Source organism: Melanostigma gelatinosum, assembly GCF_949748355.1.
Source record: "Melanostigma gelatinosum genome assembly, chromosome: 2".
NCBI classification, from domain to species: Eukaryota; Metazoa; Chordata; class Actinopteri; order Perciformes; family Zoarcidae; genus Melanostigma; species Melanostigma gelatinosum.
In genome coordinates, this window is record NC_136635.1 from 23935824 (window position 1) to 23955518 (window position 19695).

At 43.0% G+C, this 19695-nt stretch overlaps 1 protein-coding gene across 1 annotated transcript in view; it reads right to left on the reverse strand.

The window, feature by feature from the left end:
- Positions 1-246: 246 nt before the first annotated feature.
- The window catches only part of igdcc4 (immunoglobulin superfamily, DCC subclass, member 4), a 47350-nt gene continuing 27901 nt past the window's right edge, over positions 247-19695 (reverse strand). Inside the window, exons 4-20 of the mRNA XM_079281773.1 lie at positions 17778-17911; positions 13028-13162; positions 12001-12153; positions 10823-11230; positions 10550-10714; positions 9968-10105; positions 9525-9707; positions 9089-9301; positions 8382-8483; positions 8062-8251; positions 7573-7700; positions 6363-6533; positions 6118-6252; positions 3906-4008; positions 3542-3722; positions 3245-3373; positions 247-2273 (exon numbers count right to left, since the gene is read on the reverse strand). Of these exons, the coding sequence (XP_079137899.1) occupies positions 1740-2273; positions 3245-3373; positions 3542-3722; positions 3906-4008; positions 6118-6252; positions 6363-6533; positions 7573-7700; positions 8062-8251; positions 8382-8483; positions 9089-9301; positions 9525-9707; positions 9968-10105; positions 10550-10714; positions 10823-11230; positions 12001-12153; positions 13028-13162; positions 17778-17911 (3202 nt within the window). The 3' untranslated portion in view covers positions 247-1739. The remainder of the gene's footprint in view (positions 2274-3244; positions 3374-3541; positions 3723-3905; positions 4009-6117; positions 6253-6362; positions 6534-7572; positions 7701-8061; positions 8252-8381; positions 8484-9088; positions 9302-9524; positions 9708-9967; positions 10106-10549; positions 10715-10822; positions 11231-12000; positions 12154-13027; positions 13163-17777; positions 17912-19695) is intronic.

Genomic DNA, 19695 nt, shown 5'->3' on the forward strand with positions numbered 1-19695 from the left:
TCAGGTGCTTCCTATCAAAGACACAGGGTGTTTAGGTTTTCTGTAGGGATTTAACAGGAACATAATACTAACCAATACAATCTTTCAGAGATCTGAGAGGAAGCCGCAATGCACTAAAGCAACATGAATTCCTTTAACGTAACAAGAACGTACGAATGATTACTTCTGCAAGTACCAAAGGCTGTAAAATCAAAGTTAAGAAAATATTTCAAAAGGTGCTCGTTACATAAAACTAATAAAACCACATTGGAAACCGTCCTGAAAAGAAATGAGGTAGTGTTGTTGATACGTAGTAGGGATGTACCAGTTCCCCGTTTATACTGCAAAAACCAATACTGAAACACTCAGCTTCATTTATCAGTCAATTATGGTCAGAAATTTGATCGAATACTTAAATAATAAGTTAAACAGTTTGGGGTCAATGTCAAAAAAAAATTGGACCAGATTTACTTTGTTTATTTTTTCCATCAAACTCCTTTCCTATCTGATAAATGTATCCGTGCATGTTGATTTCTGGTACTGAGCATAGCTATGTGGAAATGTTCTCGTACAACTGGAATCAGATACACTTCATGAGTCAAGTTGAGTTCCCCTTTTCAATTAAAAACATGGCAAGCTTTTCACATAGGAAAATTATTATACCACGTTTAAATGACAACTAATGCCACAGTATCACATTGGTGCATCCCTAATTAGGAGTACAATTTAGAAGAGTGGTCTACGGATGCGTTGTCGTAACATCTTCTCTAGTTATCCCACCAACATCAGTAAACCAGTAGCAACATAAACATGTCAATACTTTGATTCCAAAATGAGATATACACCATCTAAAATATAGCAAAAATCACTTTTCAACTGAGTGTCCCTGGTCAAGAAAAAACCATCACACCACGTGGATATATGGCATTTTGGAAAAAAATACTTCATGTGTACCAAATCTGTATACTCTTTCTTTTTACATTTTGAGTGTTATTTCCTTCATTTTGACAGGTGTTTTGTACTTTCACTGAATAGAAATATACAGAGGTTATGAACGCACCTACAATAATTGGGCACCTGAGACCCCCACACTCCATTCAGGGAATGTGTGTGTGTGTGTTTACGGGTGCGTTTGTATGACTTGAGCTTTCTGTGTGCGTGTTTCAAGGTGTGTGTGTGTGTGTGTGTGTGTGTGTGTGTGTGTGTGGACCCTGAGACAGCAGGAGGCTGGAGAGAGACACAGGTGTCACACTCAAGAGTGTGCAGATTTTCTTCAAGGCTTACTCCTCAGTGCCACGTTAAAAGTGGCACTAGCCGGAGTTTCCGATCCTCCCGTTCATGATGTTAGCCTGTCTCACTCACTCACAGACCATTCCAGGCTCTCTCATAGCACAAAGCCATGTGCGACACAGTGGGAATAGCCTCCTTCAATCCACTTCCATCTGCTTGGTTTAGTTAAATCTTTCATTTCTTTCCTAAAGACAGGAAAAAACTCAGAGGAAAATATGGTTGCATTGCAAGGGAATGCATTACCATACACAGTACTCTACCACTAAAAATATACTGTGTATGTATACAGTACGTGCCAACCTATGAAACAATGGATTCAAGGACCCGTCTGAAACTTTTCCACGGAAGAGAAAGGAATCCAATGATGAGGTGCATAAAAACAATCCCTAGGGATTCTACCTGGGTACGTAGAAGAAAGAAAATCAGTCTGATGTCTGTTTGTGTAAGGGTTGCTGCCCTACATGCAGCGGCTACGGACACAGATAACTGTGTGCTGCTGAGGTAGAGTGGACAAGGCCGGAGCTGACAAACTGGGCAGAGGACATCCTACCAGAGATGGCCTTCCCTGGTGCCGAAGGGCAGTGTCCGGAGTCCCCGTTCTCCAGATGCTCCGACTTCAGCACAGAACGCACATTTTTTGGGGAGTGGAAGCCGTTGGTTAGCCCCATGTCCTTCTGTGGCTCTCTGTCTGCGCTCAGCTGGTCTCCCGTGCCTTGTAGCTCCCTGTTGTGATTAGCCACCAACTTTATCAAGGGAAGACTCACGGGGCTTTGGGCCAGTGATAGTTTTTCGAAAATGTTCTCTTCTCCTGGTGGGCTTGGCTGACTCAAAGGGGAATATCTGTCCTCTGATAATGAGGGTCCCCTGGTGGTGTTAGAATCCTTCTCCCTTTCGCTGCCATCCTCCTCTTTCTCCCTTCCTGGGTCTGACAGCTCTGAGTGAACAATAACTTCTGCCTCCACCTGGTTACTGCACACGGATGTACACAGATGGTCTTCTATGTCCTGCAACAAAACAGTATCACTTTTACGTCAGGTTGTTCTATCAGTTGATCGACCCAGGTCACTCAAACATTTTATGTTTTTTGTACAATTACCGCGTATGATGACATTTTACATAACTATCAGCAACAATCACAACGGACTGTTCGCTAAACCCCTCCACCAACAGTGATGGACGAATCCTAGACAAGGAACTGTAACTGGCCTGTCAATATGTTTCCACATGTCAAAGGTGAGTGCTGTATATTTTTTCCCCTCTCTAAAACAGAGCAAAAGTGTAAGGAATGGATTAAACTGTTTCTATCTACTCTAACTCTAAGCTTCAATTATGACCATGTCCTACTAACTAGCTTGCTGCTCACTATAGTAAGTGTTGCTGCCGGGGCCAAGGAGCACACAGTTAACTGAACTAGCACATCCATTGTGTTGTTGTTTCACAATAAGTGGAAGACGGTCTGTTAGCAGAGTTCAGGGCGAGGTTAGCGGCTCAATCCTGCTCTTTTAATGAATTTGGGGAAGATACCATAGCATTGCTAACTGTGATAGCATTTACATTTGCTAACTTCTCCCCTGAGACATGCAGCTGAAGCCTCTATCTTCAGCACAACATCATATATGAAGCCATCAAGTGCATATTTAGGAAACCTTTACGGAAATTTTGTTCAAACCAGTCAGCTGGAAAACAGCCCAATCTGTTTTAGTGAACCTGTTACTGAAATCAAGGAGCTGTTGTTTAAAAAATGAACAAACATTTCAAGTGGTAAATCTGCCCCGATGACCCTCATTGTATACTGCATATCTGCTGTGCAAGAACAGAAAGCGTGACAGCCATAGCAACAGTAAATAAGGGGGGTGGTTTAGCAAACAGTCAATTGATAATGTCACTTGATTTGTGGTGTACAGCTAAAGTTGCTTGTCAGAGACAGGTTGATAGCTGAAATAGAGTTTTCATAGAATTTAGTTGATTCATTTACCGTGCCATTATCAGTAATTTGCATGTTGAGAGCTCCATTAATGAGTGTTGGAGAGTCTTCTGTTATGGTGTCTCTGTATCTAGTGATTCTGTTGGCCCAGTTATGACTCACAGAGCCATTCCAAGCAGCCTGTAAGACAGTGGATGCACCAAATTACAACTAGTATCCCTCTAACACCACGTAACAAAAAAAAACAGAATATCCAAGGCCCATCTGGAGAAGAGCTTCCCCCTTGCAGGTTTTGGCCTTGGGATCAGGTGCAGGGGCATCTTCCCCTTTCCCCGGATTAGAACTTGCCATCAGGCTCTGCTCCTCTGGGGCCTCTTCTGGCAGCTGACCAGACTCTCGGACACCCGGGGGCATCAGTGTCTCAAGCTCGTGGCTATCGCTGCACTCTGGCACGTTGGAGGAAACGGGGCAGCCTCCTCGCCTGTACTGAGGGGTCACAGCTGTGGGGTCCAGGCCCCCAGACACCTCCCTATTTGGATGAGGGATAGTAGTAGTTGGGGTAATATAGAGGTCTGAACGTCGCATACAATTTCCTGGATTGTTTTAGCTGGCTTTTAGTTATTGAGACAACAGTTGTAAGTAAGTAAAACATTAAACTCATTCAAATGTGCAGAGGTTCTGTACGACTGCCAACACTGTAGAGTTACCTTACCTTGGTTTGCCATTACGAAAGCTTAAACACATGCAGAGGAGGATGCATATCAGTCCCAGGCACACACCAACTATGATGCCTGTCACTGCATGGACGTCCAGCTCTGTTCAAATATCAGGCAACATGGAATAGGAGAAAAACACTGTTAGAATAAATGTAAACAACAATCCGGGAAAAACAGAGTTCGCACATGGAAGAAATATATGCCATATTGATTTTCACATGTGATCTGTTGCCAGTAGCTGTTATCTGGCTCATATATCTCCATCTTAAAAACTACTAAGATACAATGCATTCCGAGTTTGAAATACTGTTTGGCTCAGGCCCGATGTTATGAGACTGCGTATAGAGACCTTCATTTCAGACAAAGTTACAGTAATGAAGAGATATGAGGCGACATTCAACTAGGGACAGCAGACCTTCATTGCTATTCATTTATGCTCGGTGTCTTTGGCAGTCTGGACATAGAGAGGAGAGGAAACAGATGGCAGGAGCTCTCAACCACCCACCAGCCACCTCACTCCCCATTCACACTGGCAACACTATTACAGCCTATGTGAACAAAATAAACCTGTTCCTCTGATTAAGGGTTTGGGTACAACACAAATACATTTTCACTGCTGATTGCATCAGGAAAGTTTAATGTTCAGATTTTCCAGAAATATGATCTACAGGTTGGTGGATAGCATGTTTGAAACAATATTCTTCTTCAGTACGTATAAGAGAAGAAAAAGGCTTACCGGTAAATGGTCAGACCAATTGAATCCTAATTATCTTCATTGTTGATGAACTGGTTGTAATTACAATGAGTTTGACAGGCTCATGTTGGATAATAGTTCACAGAATAGGTCTTTATTTATGCTTGAAGACAAAAGGAGTATTTCATCATGTAAAAAGTAAAGCTAAAATGCTGCCTGGTGGAATTACAAAGTGTATAATGAGATTGCATGCTTTAAACAAAGTGACATGAAAGTAAAGAAAGTGCTTTTCACAGCAATTCTGCACAAAGAGCAGTGATTCAAAGATCTCCCCTGGGGGTGGCTGATGAGGCCCCTTGATACCCACACTTCTCCTCACAATGCACCAGAATAGGAGAAGCGAATAACGGTGTCCTACCGAGCTAAACTTTCTCTGCTGGCAGGGACAAATTACCCACTTTAGAGTGATAGAAAAGTGTGTATGTGTGAGCATGGGGTATGGGTGGGAAAGTGTGTCAGTGTGTGTGAATGCATGGCAAGGCTTGCTGTACGATTTTGAATCTCAGAATTCTTAAAGAGGCAATATGTAAAATACGGCCAGGAGGATCGTAGGAGGACGAAGAATGTAAAGCTGCCCTAAGGGCTTGTCAATCACATTGAAGATACAGCGTCTGTGTGCGTGTTGATAGTTTGTTTATTGGATTCAATTCAAAGTGGCAGAAAAGAGATGATGACTTGTGTTTCTGTCTCGACCGCCCCGCCACCGGGAGGCTGCTTAACCCGAAGGAGAGCGGGCGCAGCTCCAGGAGATGGCCGGCCCTTCAGTTAGCACTTAGTTAGCCGGCTGCAGACTGGGGGTCTGTCTCCCAGTGCACACTTTCCTCCTGTCCGGGTGGTCTCCTGGCCACGGGGAGGACAAAACGAAGGTGCAGGTTGTTTTCTTGATTCTGCCACTTTGGAGTTAATCCATCAAACAATCAAAACGTACACGTGTTGAACAACCCCCAGGTTAGTTGCACAAACACAAAGATGGGTAATAGAAAACACAGGCCGACGCCGCACGATACGATCATAAAAAACAAAATTATTCATATTCTGTATTCTATAGACTAAAAATCTAAAACAATTGAGCAATCATGTTATCAATTCATTTCGTGGCATCAATTACGTATTGTAATATTTGAATGCATTTAAAGATATTAAATAAGCGATATGTTGCATTTCCTCTTTATTCTACTTTAAGTAAATTTCTATCTGTCCTAAGCTACAGATATGCCTGTGCCCCTCAAAGTGTTGTCCCTTTCTCATTCAGCATGTTGCATCCCTGAACCCTCTTGACGCTGAGACTGCTTCTTTCTTTCCATTCACAAATTGAACCTCTCTTTACTGAGCTACTGCTCCTACCACTGTTATAACAACCTTCACTACTGCTACCACTGCTCTTAAAATGACCATCACTTGTTTTCTTGTTATTAAGGTCACCTGTATATTGCATGAACTTTTTTGGCACATACCATATTTCTGAAGGGGGGTGTCAACATCCTTTACAGGTGAAAAAGGCCCTGGCCCCATCTCAGTTGACGCCCCCAGCTTAAAAAAGTAACGGGTGCCACTGGACAAACCCTGGACTTCCACACTGGTAATGCTCCCTGAGAGAGACAGATAGGAAAACACAGTTTCACTCAGAATTTCATGAAGTATTAAACAGGATTATAAAAATAAAGGGCTCAGGATTTGTGTCATGCCAGCCAACACCTACCATCCTGATATAGGTTTTCCCACAAGTGCTCAGGCTGGCTGAGGTTGCCACTGAACAAGAGCCTGTAGCTGATGATGATGCCGTTAGGCTCCAGCGGAGGGCGCCAGCTCGCCACCACAGACGAGGAGTCCCGAGCACTCAGCTGCAGCTCCTCGGGAGGTGTGGAGGGCCCTGGAGGAGAGAGGAGGACTGGGTCAGTAATTGGAGCCCAGCAATGAGGCCTCACAGCTGTGGAATGTATATTGTCTTGGTGGGGGATTTGACATGTAGTGTGACAACCATCTGCGCCCTCATGACCCCACCACCTGGGTACATGAGAGAGGGGACAAGCAGGGCAATGGGGGGCTTGGGCTCAGGTGACGATACATGGCATTGGAGAGCATAACAGAGTGACTGGTGGTAATAATGTCATTAAAAGGCAGCCCATTCTACACTCTCCGCCCTTACTTGGCTTACAGGCAGAGCTGCTGGCCAATATGAGAGCCACTACTACACCCGGGTATTTCATTTTAGCCAGTTATCAGCCATCAATGCCAACCACGAATTCCCATGTCCACTGGCCTCAGGCCAGCCAGCACACTGATCCACACATGAGTGAGCACACACTCACTTGCAAGCAAATGCATATATTACCATATCTGCAGGCTGCAGAGAGCGAAATTGCAAAACCTTTACCTTGCTAGCTGGAGACAATGGTTCAAAAGATGAAATACAACGCAAGTGCAGCTAATCAGACAAAAAATCTGAAAGCATAAATGTGCACTTCAAGAACAAGATGAAATAAATGATTGATGGGGAACATGAGGTAATATGTTTTAGCAGACACAATAAAAAAACAGAAGTGACTTGCTTTAGGGCACTGCAAAGTTGTGAGAGCGAAGAGTGTCTTCCATATCAAGTGAGTGAAAAAAGTCTTACTAATGTCCAAAACCAAGTAAATGCCAAAAAAATGGCGTAGCTCTACAAGAATGTTTGAATGCCTTTCTTCATACAGCACCCTTGAAAAACAAAGTTACGAAGTGCTTTTCACAGAAAAAACAAATGTAAATATAATAACTGAAAAATCAAGTATAATGTTAACTATATCAAGCATGCTTTAAAGGCCACAAAATACGACAGGAAACCCCTCAGGGACTTTGATTGTTGGGTCTTTATGAACTAAAACACTAATTAAAATGACTGCCCTGATAGGAGCACAGCAGAGACTCACGGTCAGACGAGGTAGACTCCTCCACTGTGCCGCTGAAGGGTCCCGCCACGTCCACACCATTAGACTGCACCGCCAGCTTATAGCGGGTGAAGGGCCTCAACGCCCCGAGCAGTATCTCCTGAGCAGAGCTGCAACATACAACAGCACGGGACAGTCCTGAGTGTGTGGTGTGCCGTCTGTATTCTGGGCTGACAGAAAATAATAACTGACTTTGTTTGATTTTGTCTGTTTATCTCGTGTTTAGTTGGACCACTCTCGACTTCAACATACATTATCTTAATATTTTACCTTTATTACATGCATTCTACTTGACAATCAATTGTTTATTTTTATTGTTGATGCACCTCTTTAACCCAATAATTCCATTTCCTTACCTAAGATACTTCTTGACCATGAACTATGGTGATACCTTTTGAGCTTTCCAGGGTCATTATCTCTTTAAAATCGCAGGCAATTATTAAGTTTCTGTTGTTTAAACTGCTTTCTGACCTGGTATAATAGGAGACCAGGGAGGCGTTGGTGGTTCCAGCTGGGCTGCAGCGCACTGTGTAGTTGATGATGCGTACGTTGCTGAACCGTGGTTTCTCCCAGCGCAGCCAGATCGAGGTGGAGCTGTTGGCCATGGCTTGGATGCCGCTCGGGGGCAATGGAGGGGGGCGCATGGGCAGGAACGACGACACTTTAACACACATCATTTACCTTGATACAATTTAGCATTTTTAGTATCCCATAAAAGTGATGGGAGGGAGGGAATACCTTTTTTTTACAAGACGCTCAACAATACACACATGCAGTAAGATAAATCTTACCTCTGTCATGGGTCCTGTCTGTCCTTCCCTTCCACACGGCAGCTGCTCCATCTATCTGCTTGTTGAATGCCCAAACTCTCACCTCGTACTGCCGATCAGGGACTGACACACACACACACATACACACACACAGCAAAAAGAGTGTGAAAGACAAATATGAAAACAGAAAAATAAATGTATATATGTTGTACAAAGACAAGCCATTTAAATATTGAAATTAGGCCCTAGATCTCATCTAAATGCAGTCAATTTTGGTCTGATATGCTGTACCTATAATGTAACACTAATGGCAGCTAAGCTACTAAAGACTTTTGAATGAAATGATGAATTATTAAATACTTTTCATGAGGTGTCCATTTCTGTTCTTTCTTTTATTTTTTTTAAATAAGTGCTAGTGAAAGCAACTTTAAATGAAATACTCAACTCGGAGTCAAAAAGGCTCTCCAAAAGCTCAGTGTACTAAGTTTGAAAAAATAGCTGAATCATTTTTATCAAACTTTTTTTTCAACAGCAAAGTTGGCATAATATATTACAATAAAATATTATATAAATAGATAAATAAACAAAATAAGTAGATACAAATATCTACTTATTTAGTCAAAAATAGATAAATGCAAAATGACTGTGGTATAAATATGAATGCAGAATGCACTTATGTATGTTATCGCGCATGTTGCATTTTGGAGAGGTCTCAGTCAACAACTTACCCAGCCCGGTGAGGAGATGATACCTGGCCTTCTTACGGAGCCTGATGGTGTGGGTCTGTGTTGTCTTTTCTACATTGTCTGATTCATCAGCCTCCACCTCTCGACAGGACAGCTTGTAACCGGAAACCAGTGTGTGATTTGGCGAGGGATGCCATGTCACATTGAGTGTGTTCACTCTCGCTCTGACTTTCAGCTCAGTGGGGGCAAAGATCACTGAACAAATTTTGGAAAAAAGTATAAAAAAAAAAGATTTCCACATGATGACATTATCAATATCCACAAGCATTTCCCAGTATATTTTGACCTGTTGCTTGTGGAAAATCCACATAGTCCTGCTAATAAAAGTAAAAAAAAGTGGGAACTCTGCATTAAAACAAACCAGGAATTTTAGGAATGAACAAATGCTAAGAGAGTCAGGTTCTGGTGCCTTCCTTACCCATGATGTGGTCGCTGTAGTTGTAGTGGGCTAATGTTTGGTGCTGGGCCCACTCAGAGGCAACCCCGAAGCCAATGCCTGTCCCGGCTGCTATCCTCAGTCGGTAGGCCTGGTTGGGCTGCAGCTCTTTCATTGTGAACTGAGTCTCATTACCCCTTACTTCCACAGAGAACACAGTGTCCACTGTGGGAACACACAACACACTTCAAATATGTCGTCTCTAATAGGACAATCTGTTTTGAAATTGCCAATTAAGCCAATCTGACATATTATCCCAAACAGAACAGAACCATTAGTAAAGCAGGCTGCCAATATTTGTCCTTTTCTATGAATAAATTATGTGAAGAAACCAAAATGGGTAAATCTCCTGAATTATCCTCTGTGAGTCACTAAATTGTACTTTCACTGGCAGATCAACTTGATATCCAGCAGGGGTTACTCACCCTGATCCAGAGTGCTATACTCAATGCGGTAGCGGGTAACAGCCCCTCGACTATGCTGCGAGGACAATGGATGCCACATCAGCCTGATGTCTGTGGGGGAGGTGCTGACTATAGACAGCTGAGGAGGTGCGCTTGGTACTGAAGAAGGGAATAGAAGGACATACTGAACTGTTTGATAATGCACATTCAAGGCATATCCTATAGATCTGCACAGTTACTGGACTCCTGGAAGACACTGCTGATTCACAGACATTTTAGACTGGTTTGTGTTTCCTTTTTGGGCATTTACAAACGTCTTATTCAGTGTTGGGTTGAACTGAGCTCCACCCTCTTGTGACACATCTGGTTTAGTCTTGTCATACTTTTTTAAAAGCAAAAATGCTCTGTTGAGTCTCCAGCGAGCTGCTACTACTACTCTTTAAACAACAACTAGGACACGTAATGAACGGCTGATACAGATGACTCATAAACTCTTAATAATCTGGAGGAGTTACAAGGTTGGCACGATATGATTTTTGCTCTGTGAAGCATCCAGGGCTGGCCTGAGGTTACCAGTACGAGTTTATGAGTTTGATTACGCACCATCCTCCAGCATCTCTACAGTAACACGCAGGGATGGCCGACTGGCACCCATGGGAGAGTAAGCCACCACAAAGAACGTGTAAGCAGTATGGGGAAGAAGCTCTTTGATATGATATTCTGTGGTGTCGTTGTTCATCGCAAACTGGTACTCCTCGTTATCCGAGCCTGAAATGGATGAAAAATGTCAAATCAAAGACAATTCTTGCGGGAATGCGTACAGACTTACTGTACTGCTATACACAGAGACGCACACGGAGACAAATAGAGACACACCTGCAGCGCGTTGGCAGTGCACAGAGTAGCCGATGATTTGGTCCGAGTTGTACTCAGGTTTCTCCCAGATGAGCAGGGCAGTTGTGCTGGAGGGCGTGGCAGACAGGTGGCGAGGAGGACTAGGCAGACCTTCCCTCACAATGACCGTCAGCTTGGCAGTGGCACAGGCCGTGCCCAGCCCATTGTCTGCTATGCACTGGTAGTAGCCCTCATCCTCCTGCGCCAGCTGGTTGATAAGCAGGACTCCGGGGCTTTGGGTCTTTACTCGTCTGAATGACTTGATGGGCTGACCGTCCTTAAGCCAGTGCAACACTGGAGTTGGCTCCCCAGAGCTGTTGCATACAAACCTGGCTGTGTTTCCCCGGGAGAGGGACACCGTCTCCGGGGGCTGGAGAATGACTGGAGGGGCTGTTGGAAGAAAGAAACAAATCCAGGATTTACAGGGGAATCGGATTGTGTGCACTGTGAAATTAAAGGGATACCCCAAAGATGTTGTGTGGGGCGCAATGTTATTTAAAAACCTGCTTGGCTTGTGTTATGTTGCCACTGACGAAAATGGCATCCACAAATATGTGTGCGCAGAGGATGCTACGGATGACAATAATTACGGTGTACATTTTACAGTGTTTTGGCTGACTCCGATTTTCAGCCGTATTCAGTCCGAGAGAGGCCCCCTTAAGGCCGCAGCTGCAGTGGGGAGGTAATGAATGGTGGGGATCCTTTAGAACCTGAGCCGACGAGAGCTGGTGGTGCCTTTGCTCAAATTGCCTTCAAATACCAACAGAAACAGAATCATTCTGCTGTGAAGAATGTGAGTGTGGGTAGTTTTTGTTGGATACTGTTGCCGATGACAGCTCTAAGACAGAAATGTGTGTGTGTGGCCATGCATGAAATCTTTCCTCATCACTGAAACAGAGGTGTGCTGGAGACCTTCAGATTCAAAGACAAACTGGAAAAGCGATTTTTTTGTTTCACAATAAGTTAACATTGCAATTCAGCCTATCTTAGTAAGAGAGAAACTTGTATTCAGAGGGTTGTATTTTCTTCCTAGGTGTAAGAATATTTCCTTTGTTAACGTTTTGTGAGTTTATTTTCTGTATTTTCAGAGTAGTCTCAATGAAGCAGCACTCAGAAATGTCTAATCCGTCATTATATGCAGAACAAAACGGGTCTCCTACCAGGCACATGCAGCTCAGCAGCAGCATTGATGAATTCTCTGGTCTTGGGCTTGTTGGCCCGGCAGACATAGACGCCGGCATGGTGACGCCTTGTGTCCCGAATCACCAGGTTTGTCGCGAGGACGACCACATCAGTGGAAATGGGCTTTCCGTCTGATCAAAGAAGAAAGCAACAAAGAACAACAGTCTCAAATCATACAGAAGAAAGAGATCGGCCTTGAGAAAAGTGAAGATCATTTCTCAGGCTTTCAGTTGCCTGAGGAACAGCACAAAAGAGAGAGAGGCAGCAGAGGATGTGACCTGTAATCCCATAGGTTGACCAACAGATGGCTCTGTGACATTTTAGTCTGGGTCGACTGAGGCGTCTGCATTGGCTCACTCCAAGGCTGTGTGTAAAATCCTTCACGCTTCACCATATAGACCACTATTTAGTTTGTCCGCCATTTTGTGCTGTTGTTGGATGCTTTACATCGACTGATCATCTACGAGGTGAATTACCTTACTCTGGCACATAAAGCACAAGCTATCACTTTGCATTGCACCTGACCTGCATATCATACTGCAGTTTTTGACTGTTACAATGTAGAGAATTCCCTGAACAGTGAAATGTTAAATGCTAATGTGGGAAGTATTTCAGATGCAGCACGAGATGTTGATCACAGCCCAAAGGAATTCCAATTATTAATATTACCACCAAGACTGTGTGTGTGTGTGTGTGTGTGTGTGTGTGTGTGTGTGAGTGCGAGAGAGAGAGAGAGAAAGCTGCAGAGTGAAATAATTAAGGTGACAAATCATCTTACGTGAAGCATGACTCAATGCACAATAGAGGACTAGTCGAGGGGAGACGGCTCTCATCAGCAAAACAGCAACTTTACAGCCACAGGTACGCAAATCTAATCCTGACTTGTTGATATTTGCTCTTTGTGTGTGAGAGACAGATGAGCCTAACCCTGTATGGACGTGCAACAGAGGCAACCAAACAAACGGGATGAGAACCACGAAAAAAAAGAGCATTTGCAAGCGTTACCTTGTCTGCTCCAGGACACCAGTGGCTTCGGCTGGCCTTGTGCCATACACTCCATCACAGCGGGACGGCCGAGCACGACTGTTGCATTCCGAGGGGGGGAAACAATGGCAACTCCATTCAGGGCTTCAGTAGAGCCTGTGAGGAAAAACAAAAGTGTATACTTTGGTGTTATGGACAATGAAACATTCTTGTGATTTTGTGATAGTTGCCTGTTTGAATCTTTCGGCTGACTGAGAGAATACATCCTTTTTTTGTTTTCAATTAAAATACTTCATTCCTCACCAATGAAGTGAAACAAAATGGCAATTCAGTCTGATTTTATGGCTTTGGTAATATCCATATTTGCCCAATTACTGTTCCACGTGTTTTTTATGTAAACTGCCAACATGAAATGCCAAAAAAACAAGACGAAACGCAGCAATATTTGCGCCTTAATCTTAGCTGCTAAAAAGAAGAGGAACCACTCATTTTTGGACACAAAGGCGGATTAAGAAACAACTGACTTTCTGACCTACAAAGAGAATTGCAGGTGACAACCTGAATACGGATTTCTGTTGGCGTACCCTTTAAATCAGCACCTAGTTTCTACTACCTATAGTAGTATAGTTCTGATTGCGATCAATTCTTAGTAGATGGATGAATATGACCTGAATAGGAAATCTTGATCAGAGAGGTTTTGATGCGAGAGGATTTTCTGGGAAAACAGGCTTGAAGCCCTTATAGCACATTTCATTTACAGGTAGCAGTGTATATCTGACACAACAGGCTGTAGACATACTGTACATTACCATGAATAAATAAAGCAAATGGCTGACTGAGAGGAGATTGGTGCGATAGAGAAAGGAGGTGATGTTTCTAAGCGGCGAGAGACACATAGTGGTTTGCGACACTAGAACGAGAGGGAGAAAAAGCCTCTAATGGAATTGAGGCGCATCTCTGCTCTTTAGCAGCTAAGGATGTTCTTCAAAACATATTGTTCATGCGTTGAAGGTAAAGCTGGCATTAGAGAGCCTTACTTCTATGCATTTCTCCTGAGCCCAGACAGTCTCAGCAGCACATAATGCTCATGACCTCCAAATAAAGGCATTCTGTAGACATATTATCCATTAAACATTGAGATTACATACAGCAATCCTTGGTTATGCATAAGGTTTTAACTGTCAGTCCGCCTTTGCGAGGACTGAACTGCAGGGTGAGCCTTCATAGAGGTCCAATGTGGATATGATGGGTGTGGGCGTAAAGCATATATAGAAAACTGTGGTTAAAATAACGACGAAATGGAAGAAACTAGAGATTTAAAGCAGCTGGAGCACTTGTGGTACATGGACTTGAGTACCTTAACATTAAGCCGTCAAAGCTTGGCAATGGGTGTTGAGGTATGTTATTCATAGAATTGTGAAGTGTAAGCGAGTGAAGTGATTGCAATGGCTCGCAGTAGAGCCTTAAGTAGCTTCCTTATTAGGATCCACAACAGCAGTAAAAGCTCCAAGTGGGGAAAAAAGCCCAGAAACATCAGCCCCCTTGAGATTAGAAGCCATGAAAATGAACTGTACATATTCCGGTGTTATTTGCTGTGCTGTAGTGGGTTGTGTTTTCTCCCTGCTCTCTCACCAGGTGGCACCCTCCCCTGCTTTGCACCTGCAGTGTGCCATTGTATGCAATTTGTTTCAATCGCTCATCGGTTGGTCGTGCACTTGTGAATGTTTGTAACTTGGCGCGCGCAATCACGTGACTGTCACAAATACTTCACTGACGATAACACGATTTACACGTCTAGGGATTATATAAAAAAAAGCTTTTAGATGCTTTAGAAACAGGTGGTCTTAAAGGTGGTCTTTTGCCAGCCAAATCAACAGGATATTCAGCCTTTGTTTTCTTACAATGCATGTAATCCTTGACTTCTTTCTTTACATTGCTTGTACACAGGCAACAAAAGTAGTCCATGAATATGAGATTTGAATTTACAGATAACTACAATCCTTTCTCTGCATTGTGGTGGTTATCTTATGGCTTTTGCCAGTTACAGCTACAGTCTGTATGGGCATATCTATGGGTTTCACTCGCTGTCTTTTTGATTCTTCACAGTACATTTTGTTGTACGCCCACTGGCATTTTGGAGAATAATGAGCTGCCGCTTGTAAAGGCCCGCTGCTAACGACATACTCAAGTCAACATAGTCCTGAAGCTCCACCCCTGCTGCTTCAGTATTCAATATTCAACATGTCACGTGCACCAAATTTGACAAAACACAGAGTTTTGCGAACCAATAAGTAGAGACCAATGTATCACCTTGAATCTAACGGCATTTTAAGTCGACAGGTGACACAACAACATACTCTGTGGCAGTGTCTTCAGAATGGAGCGGGGCGAGTTAAGGGTCGATAGAAGCATGACAAAAGTAAGTGGCTGGTGGGTGGCTGTAAAGATGGTGTGAAAAAACCTTTTAAAGTCCAAAACTCATTTCTGATTCACTTCCTGTGGCCTCATCAGTCTCCCTCCCGCTTTCTTTTTGTCTTTCTTTTAAAAGATACAAAGGCTGCGACTCAAATAGGACACAATGTTTCCCACATAGCAGCCAATTACAGTTGACTGATCTCTAGCTAGAGGCAGATAATAAAACATGGATCTAATGTGGGCTGCCTAATGGCTCAATGCATGTAATCCACTGATGCAAGTCCTTATAGGATGCAGTCATGCTGGGACTTTGATCAGAGAGAGAAGGGTGTTCATATCAAAATTTACAAATGCTGTAGACTGAAGGATTTGTCTTTTTTTAGTAAACGGCAAACCTCATTTCATTTAATTGACATCCTTGAGTTTCATTGATTGGACCATCATTAACATTTATCGTTTGGTTGTTGCCATATTGTTGTAAAATTGATCGACATGACAATTTGAGGATTCGATTTATTTTTCTCTGTGGTTTCGAGACGTGTACTAAATTTGATGGTGGTAAATTAATGTTGATGCTATGCAGAGTGAGCCCTCTGACACAATTCCCTGTGGTTTATACAAAATGATCAGTGATACAGTTTAAGATTATTGGGAGACGCAGTGAATCCTCCATTCATACATATATAAATGGTTTCCCTACAGCTCTTACTCACAACTCAAATAATGTTTGTATCTGAATGGCACAACTTGTGTCACGCTCTTATTTAGTAACGGAATTGAAATATTGAAACATTTTCAATTCTTCTGCCATACAGGGAGAATGAGTTCTGTGGATGAATAGATGAACAAACAGCAGCAAGCACGGAGGGCTCATTGGAAAGAGTCAACCTACTGTCTGCCAACACTATTTTCTTGACAGGAGAGGTAAATGCACAGCACTTGCATTTCATACAAAACATCAGCAGCTCAAAGTGCTTTGCATAATAGAAATGCTTTTGATAAGAAATGAGAGGGAACTGTACCGCAATAACATTGCAGAAAGGACAGTGGCAAAAGTGGCTGAAGTTTGAGTCTGATTTAAAGAGGCAGTTTTTTCAACCACAAGTAGTAGAGTTGAGGACAAGTCTCAGATCTTTCAACAATGTGTTGTAATTGCATAACCGAACTCGCCGAACTCTGCTTCACTTTGTTTTGTTCTAATTCAGGGAACAATTAGCAGAGTGGCCTCAGGATGACCCGAGTGTCGGACATCGCTTCAGACTGTACATTTGGCTTTGAACCTTTTCTAATTGAATTCCATGAATTGGGTTGAAAAATGTACTTTGAAGTGTCGTTCACATTCTGTCAAAACATATTTGTATCTGCTGTCCAGCTTAATGAAAACAGTTGCAACGGTGGGTTTTCTAAATGGAAACAATTAAATATTCAACGACTCACTTCCCCAGGCCCCTAAGCCATATCGTAGTATCCAGCAATGACCGAGGTGCTCAAGTGGTCTATGTATGCAACATTTTCATCACATTACACCCATTATATCCCCCACTTTCTGGTTATTGTAGAAGAGAATAGATAGAGAAGTTCATAATGCAATGACAGCATCTATATGAGCAGCATCAGCTATTCCTGCTACTGGAGTTACTACAGTCCTGGAATACACAAATGTATACAGAGCCACTGTTTCCTGTTGTAATGCAATCCAGAATATGGCATCATCCACTCAAAAGATGTGTTTTGCTTCACTTGAATATTTGACCCCTGTGCAGAATGATGTATGCGCAGCGTCTGACAATAGAATGCTGTATTCACATTTATCTGCTGCCGAGGGAAAGTTTCTCTGCGCTCACCTTAAATCTGAGTTCAAGGCGTGTATGTGCAATCATGATTTTGTGACATCACAAGTTTGGAAGACAATAATGCTTCAAAATACAACTTACACAAGTGTGATGTGGAAACTTGAAATCAGAAACAAAATATTATTCAAAGCAGTTGTCTTAGAAACATGTCTGGAGGTGATCTTTAAGTATTATAGCAACTACTATTATCATAGTCCAAATAATGCAAACTCGACATATGTTATGCAAAACAGTTTTGCTGGTTCAATTTGGAAAAACAATTGGCAGAAACAATCCTTTAGATATAGATTATTCATTGTAGTTTAAAACACACAATACAAACACTGATTTACCCACAATACACAGTGACCAGAGTGCCATTTTGTAAGCACCAGAGAAAAACCGAATACATTTCAAGCATCTAGTCCTCATACTCGCATTGGATTATTTAAGGATGGCCTGGCAGCTCCCAGTGGGGCCTGGCTGCCTATTCAAACACTATAAAGCACCGCAGCAGACCATACCTGTGGTGACAGTGAGCCTGGCTTCATGAGAGATGTCTCTCCTGGCAGAGTTGGACGCGACACAGCGGTAGGCACCCTCATCCTCCTTGATCACCTCCAGAATCTGGAGCACCCCGTTAAGAAGGGAAATAAACCTGATTTCCACAGGGCGAAACAGAGGAGAGGGGGCAGAGGGAGAAAGAGTAAGAAGACAAATGACAGAGAGAGAAAAACAACTCAATAAATGGCTTAGTGCCCTGCAGCATGAACAATACAGCTGATCAACTCTGCAGGGATCCTGGCAAATCCTCACAGCACTCCATCCTTCTTTATTGAGGAGCTATTGTGTGCAACCACCACAATGAAAGGTTGCAATTACAAGTTCAGCAACTCAAAACGTGACTTAATTACAGGACTAAAAATATGAAAGTAGACAAAGACAACCACTCGAGCTTCATAAAAGCACACAATACCCCAAAAAACAGTCTGTACAAATTCTTATATTTGGGTATTTTATCTTTTTGGCTAAAATGTATATTTGTGCTGTTGATATTTGCTAACTCTACTTTAAACCTACATGTCTGCTTTTCCCTCTCTTATGGAGGTCATGTGCTGGACACATTACTTAAGGCCCTCAGGGCTATCGCACAACCTCTTATCGTCTCGATCACAGCCTATTAATCCCACCAAAACATGACCAGTGGTAGCCTGTTTGGGAGAAAAGAAGGCGAAGGGAGTGGAGAGGTGGAGAGAAAAAGACAGAAGGAGAATAAAGAGGCAGTCGATGGGGAAAATCCAGGAACAAGAAAAAGAAGAGACAATAAGAAAAATATACGGAGCCATAAATTAAGAGGAAATGGGGAAGGACATAGATGTAAAGGTGATGATAGCGAAGAAAAACAGCAAGAGATGGCAGAGAGGCCAAGAGAGAGAAAAAGGCACATTAGAGCAAGAGGGAACAGAGAGCGAAAAAGCCGGTGATGTAGCAGCCATCCCTTGGCTCATCTTTGTGAGAGGCCATTAACAGCGCCTGAGGTCGGAGAACCACATCCCACCAATAAGACCTCATCAGCAGCGAGCTGTTTGCGGGTCGTGCAGGGCTACAGCAGCCATTAGCACATAGTCCTGTGCAATAAGACTTGAAACAAAGAGTCACCGTGAAATGTCAATATCGTTAAGTGGCCCAGTAAATGCGACAATTTATGAGAGAGCGCTGACAGAGAGAGATCTGTCAAGAATGTGGGAGTAGGTTTTTACATTTAAATGTGACGGCCAGCAGTAGCCCTTTTTCAAGCATTCATTAAAGGTTTTCGATACAACTTTCAGAGAATTAAGTCAGTCTCCCTCTGTGTGAGTAGTAATCTGAGGTTCTCTGTGCTTTGTTTCCAAAGCAGGGGTCGGCCACGTTGGCGCATTTGAGCATGCCCCACTGGTTAGCTCGGGGTCACCACTTTGCAAAGCGATCATACGGCGGTTACAGCTTGTTACATCAGCACAAAATCTATGCAACACAACAGATCCACTGCAATCGGCGAATGATGGAAGTCAACAAGATACCAATGAATCGTTGCATCCCTAAACAGCACCATGAATTACATTTATGCAACCACAAAATCAGACGAATGTCAGCATGTTGTCAATTGTTTTGATACTCTGCAAAAAGGCGTCGAAGACAAAGCAAGTGAAAAAGAGAGAGAGAGGCTGTAGCACAGAATTCATAGCAGGCGTTGCATAATTGATAATCATCAACCAACCATCAGCCTACAGCACACTCAATTCACAGCTGGGTGCAAACAGCATGAGGGGGATGTAAAAAGAAACTGAAAAAGTCAAAGGTAATCAACAAGTAACTCGATGCTGAAATAATCTGTCATGGAAGAATACATTTGGCCCTTTATGAGTGAGCGACAAGTTCCTACTTCCACTAACACCTGCGTTG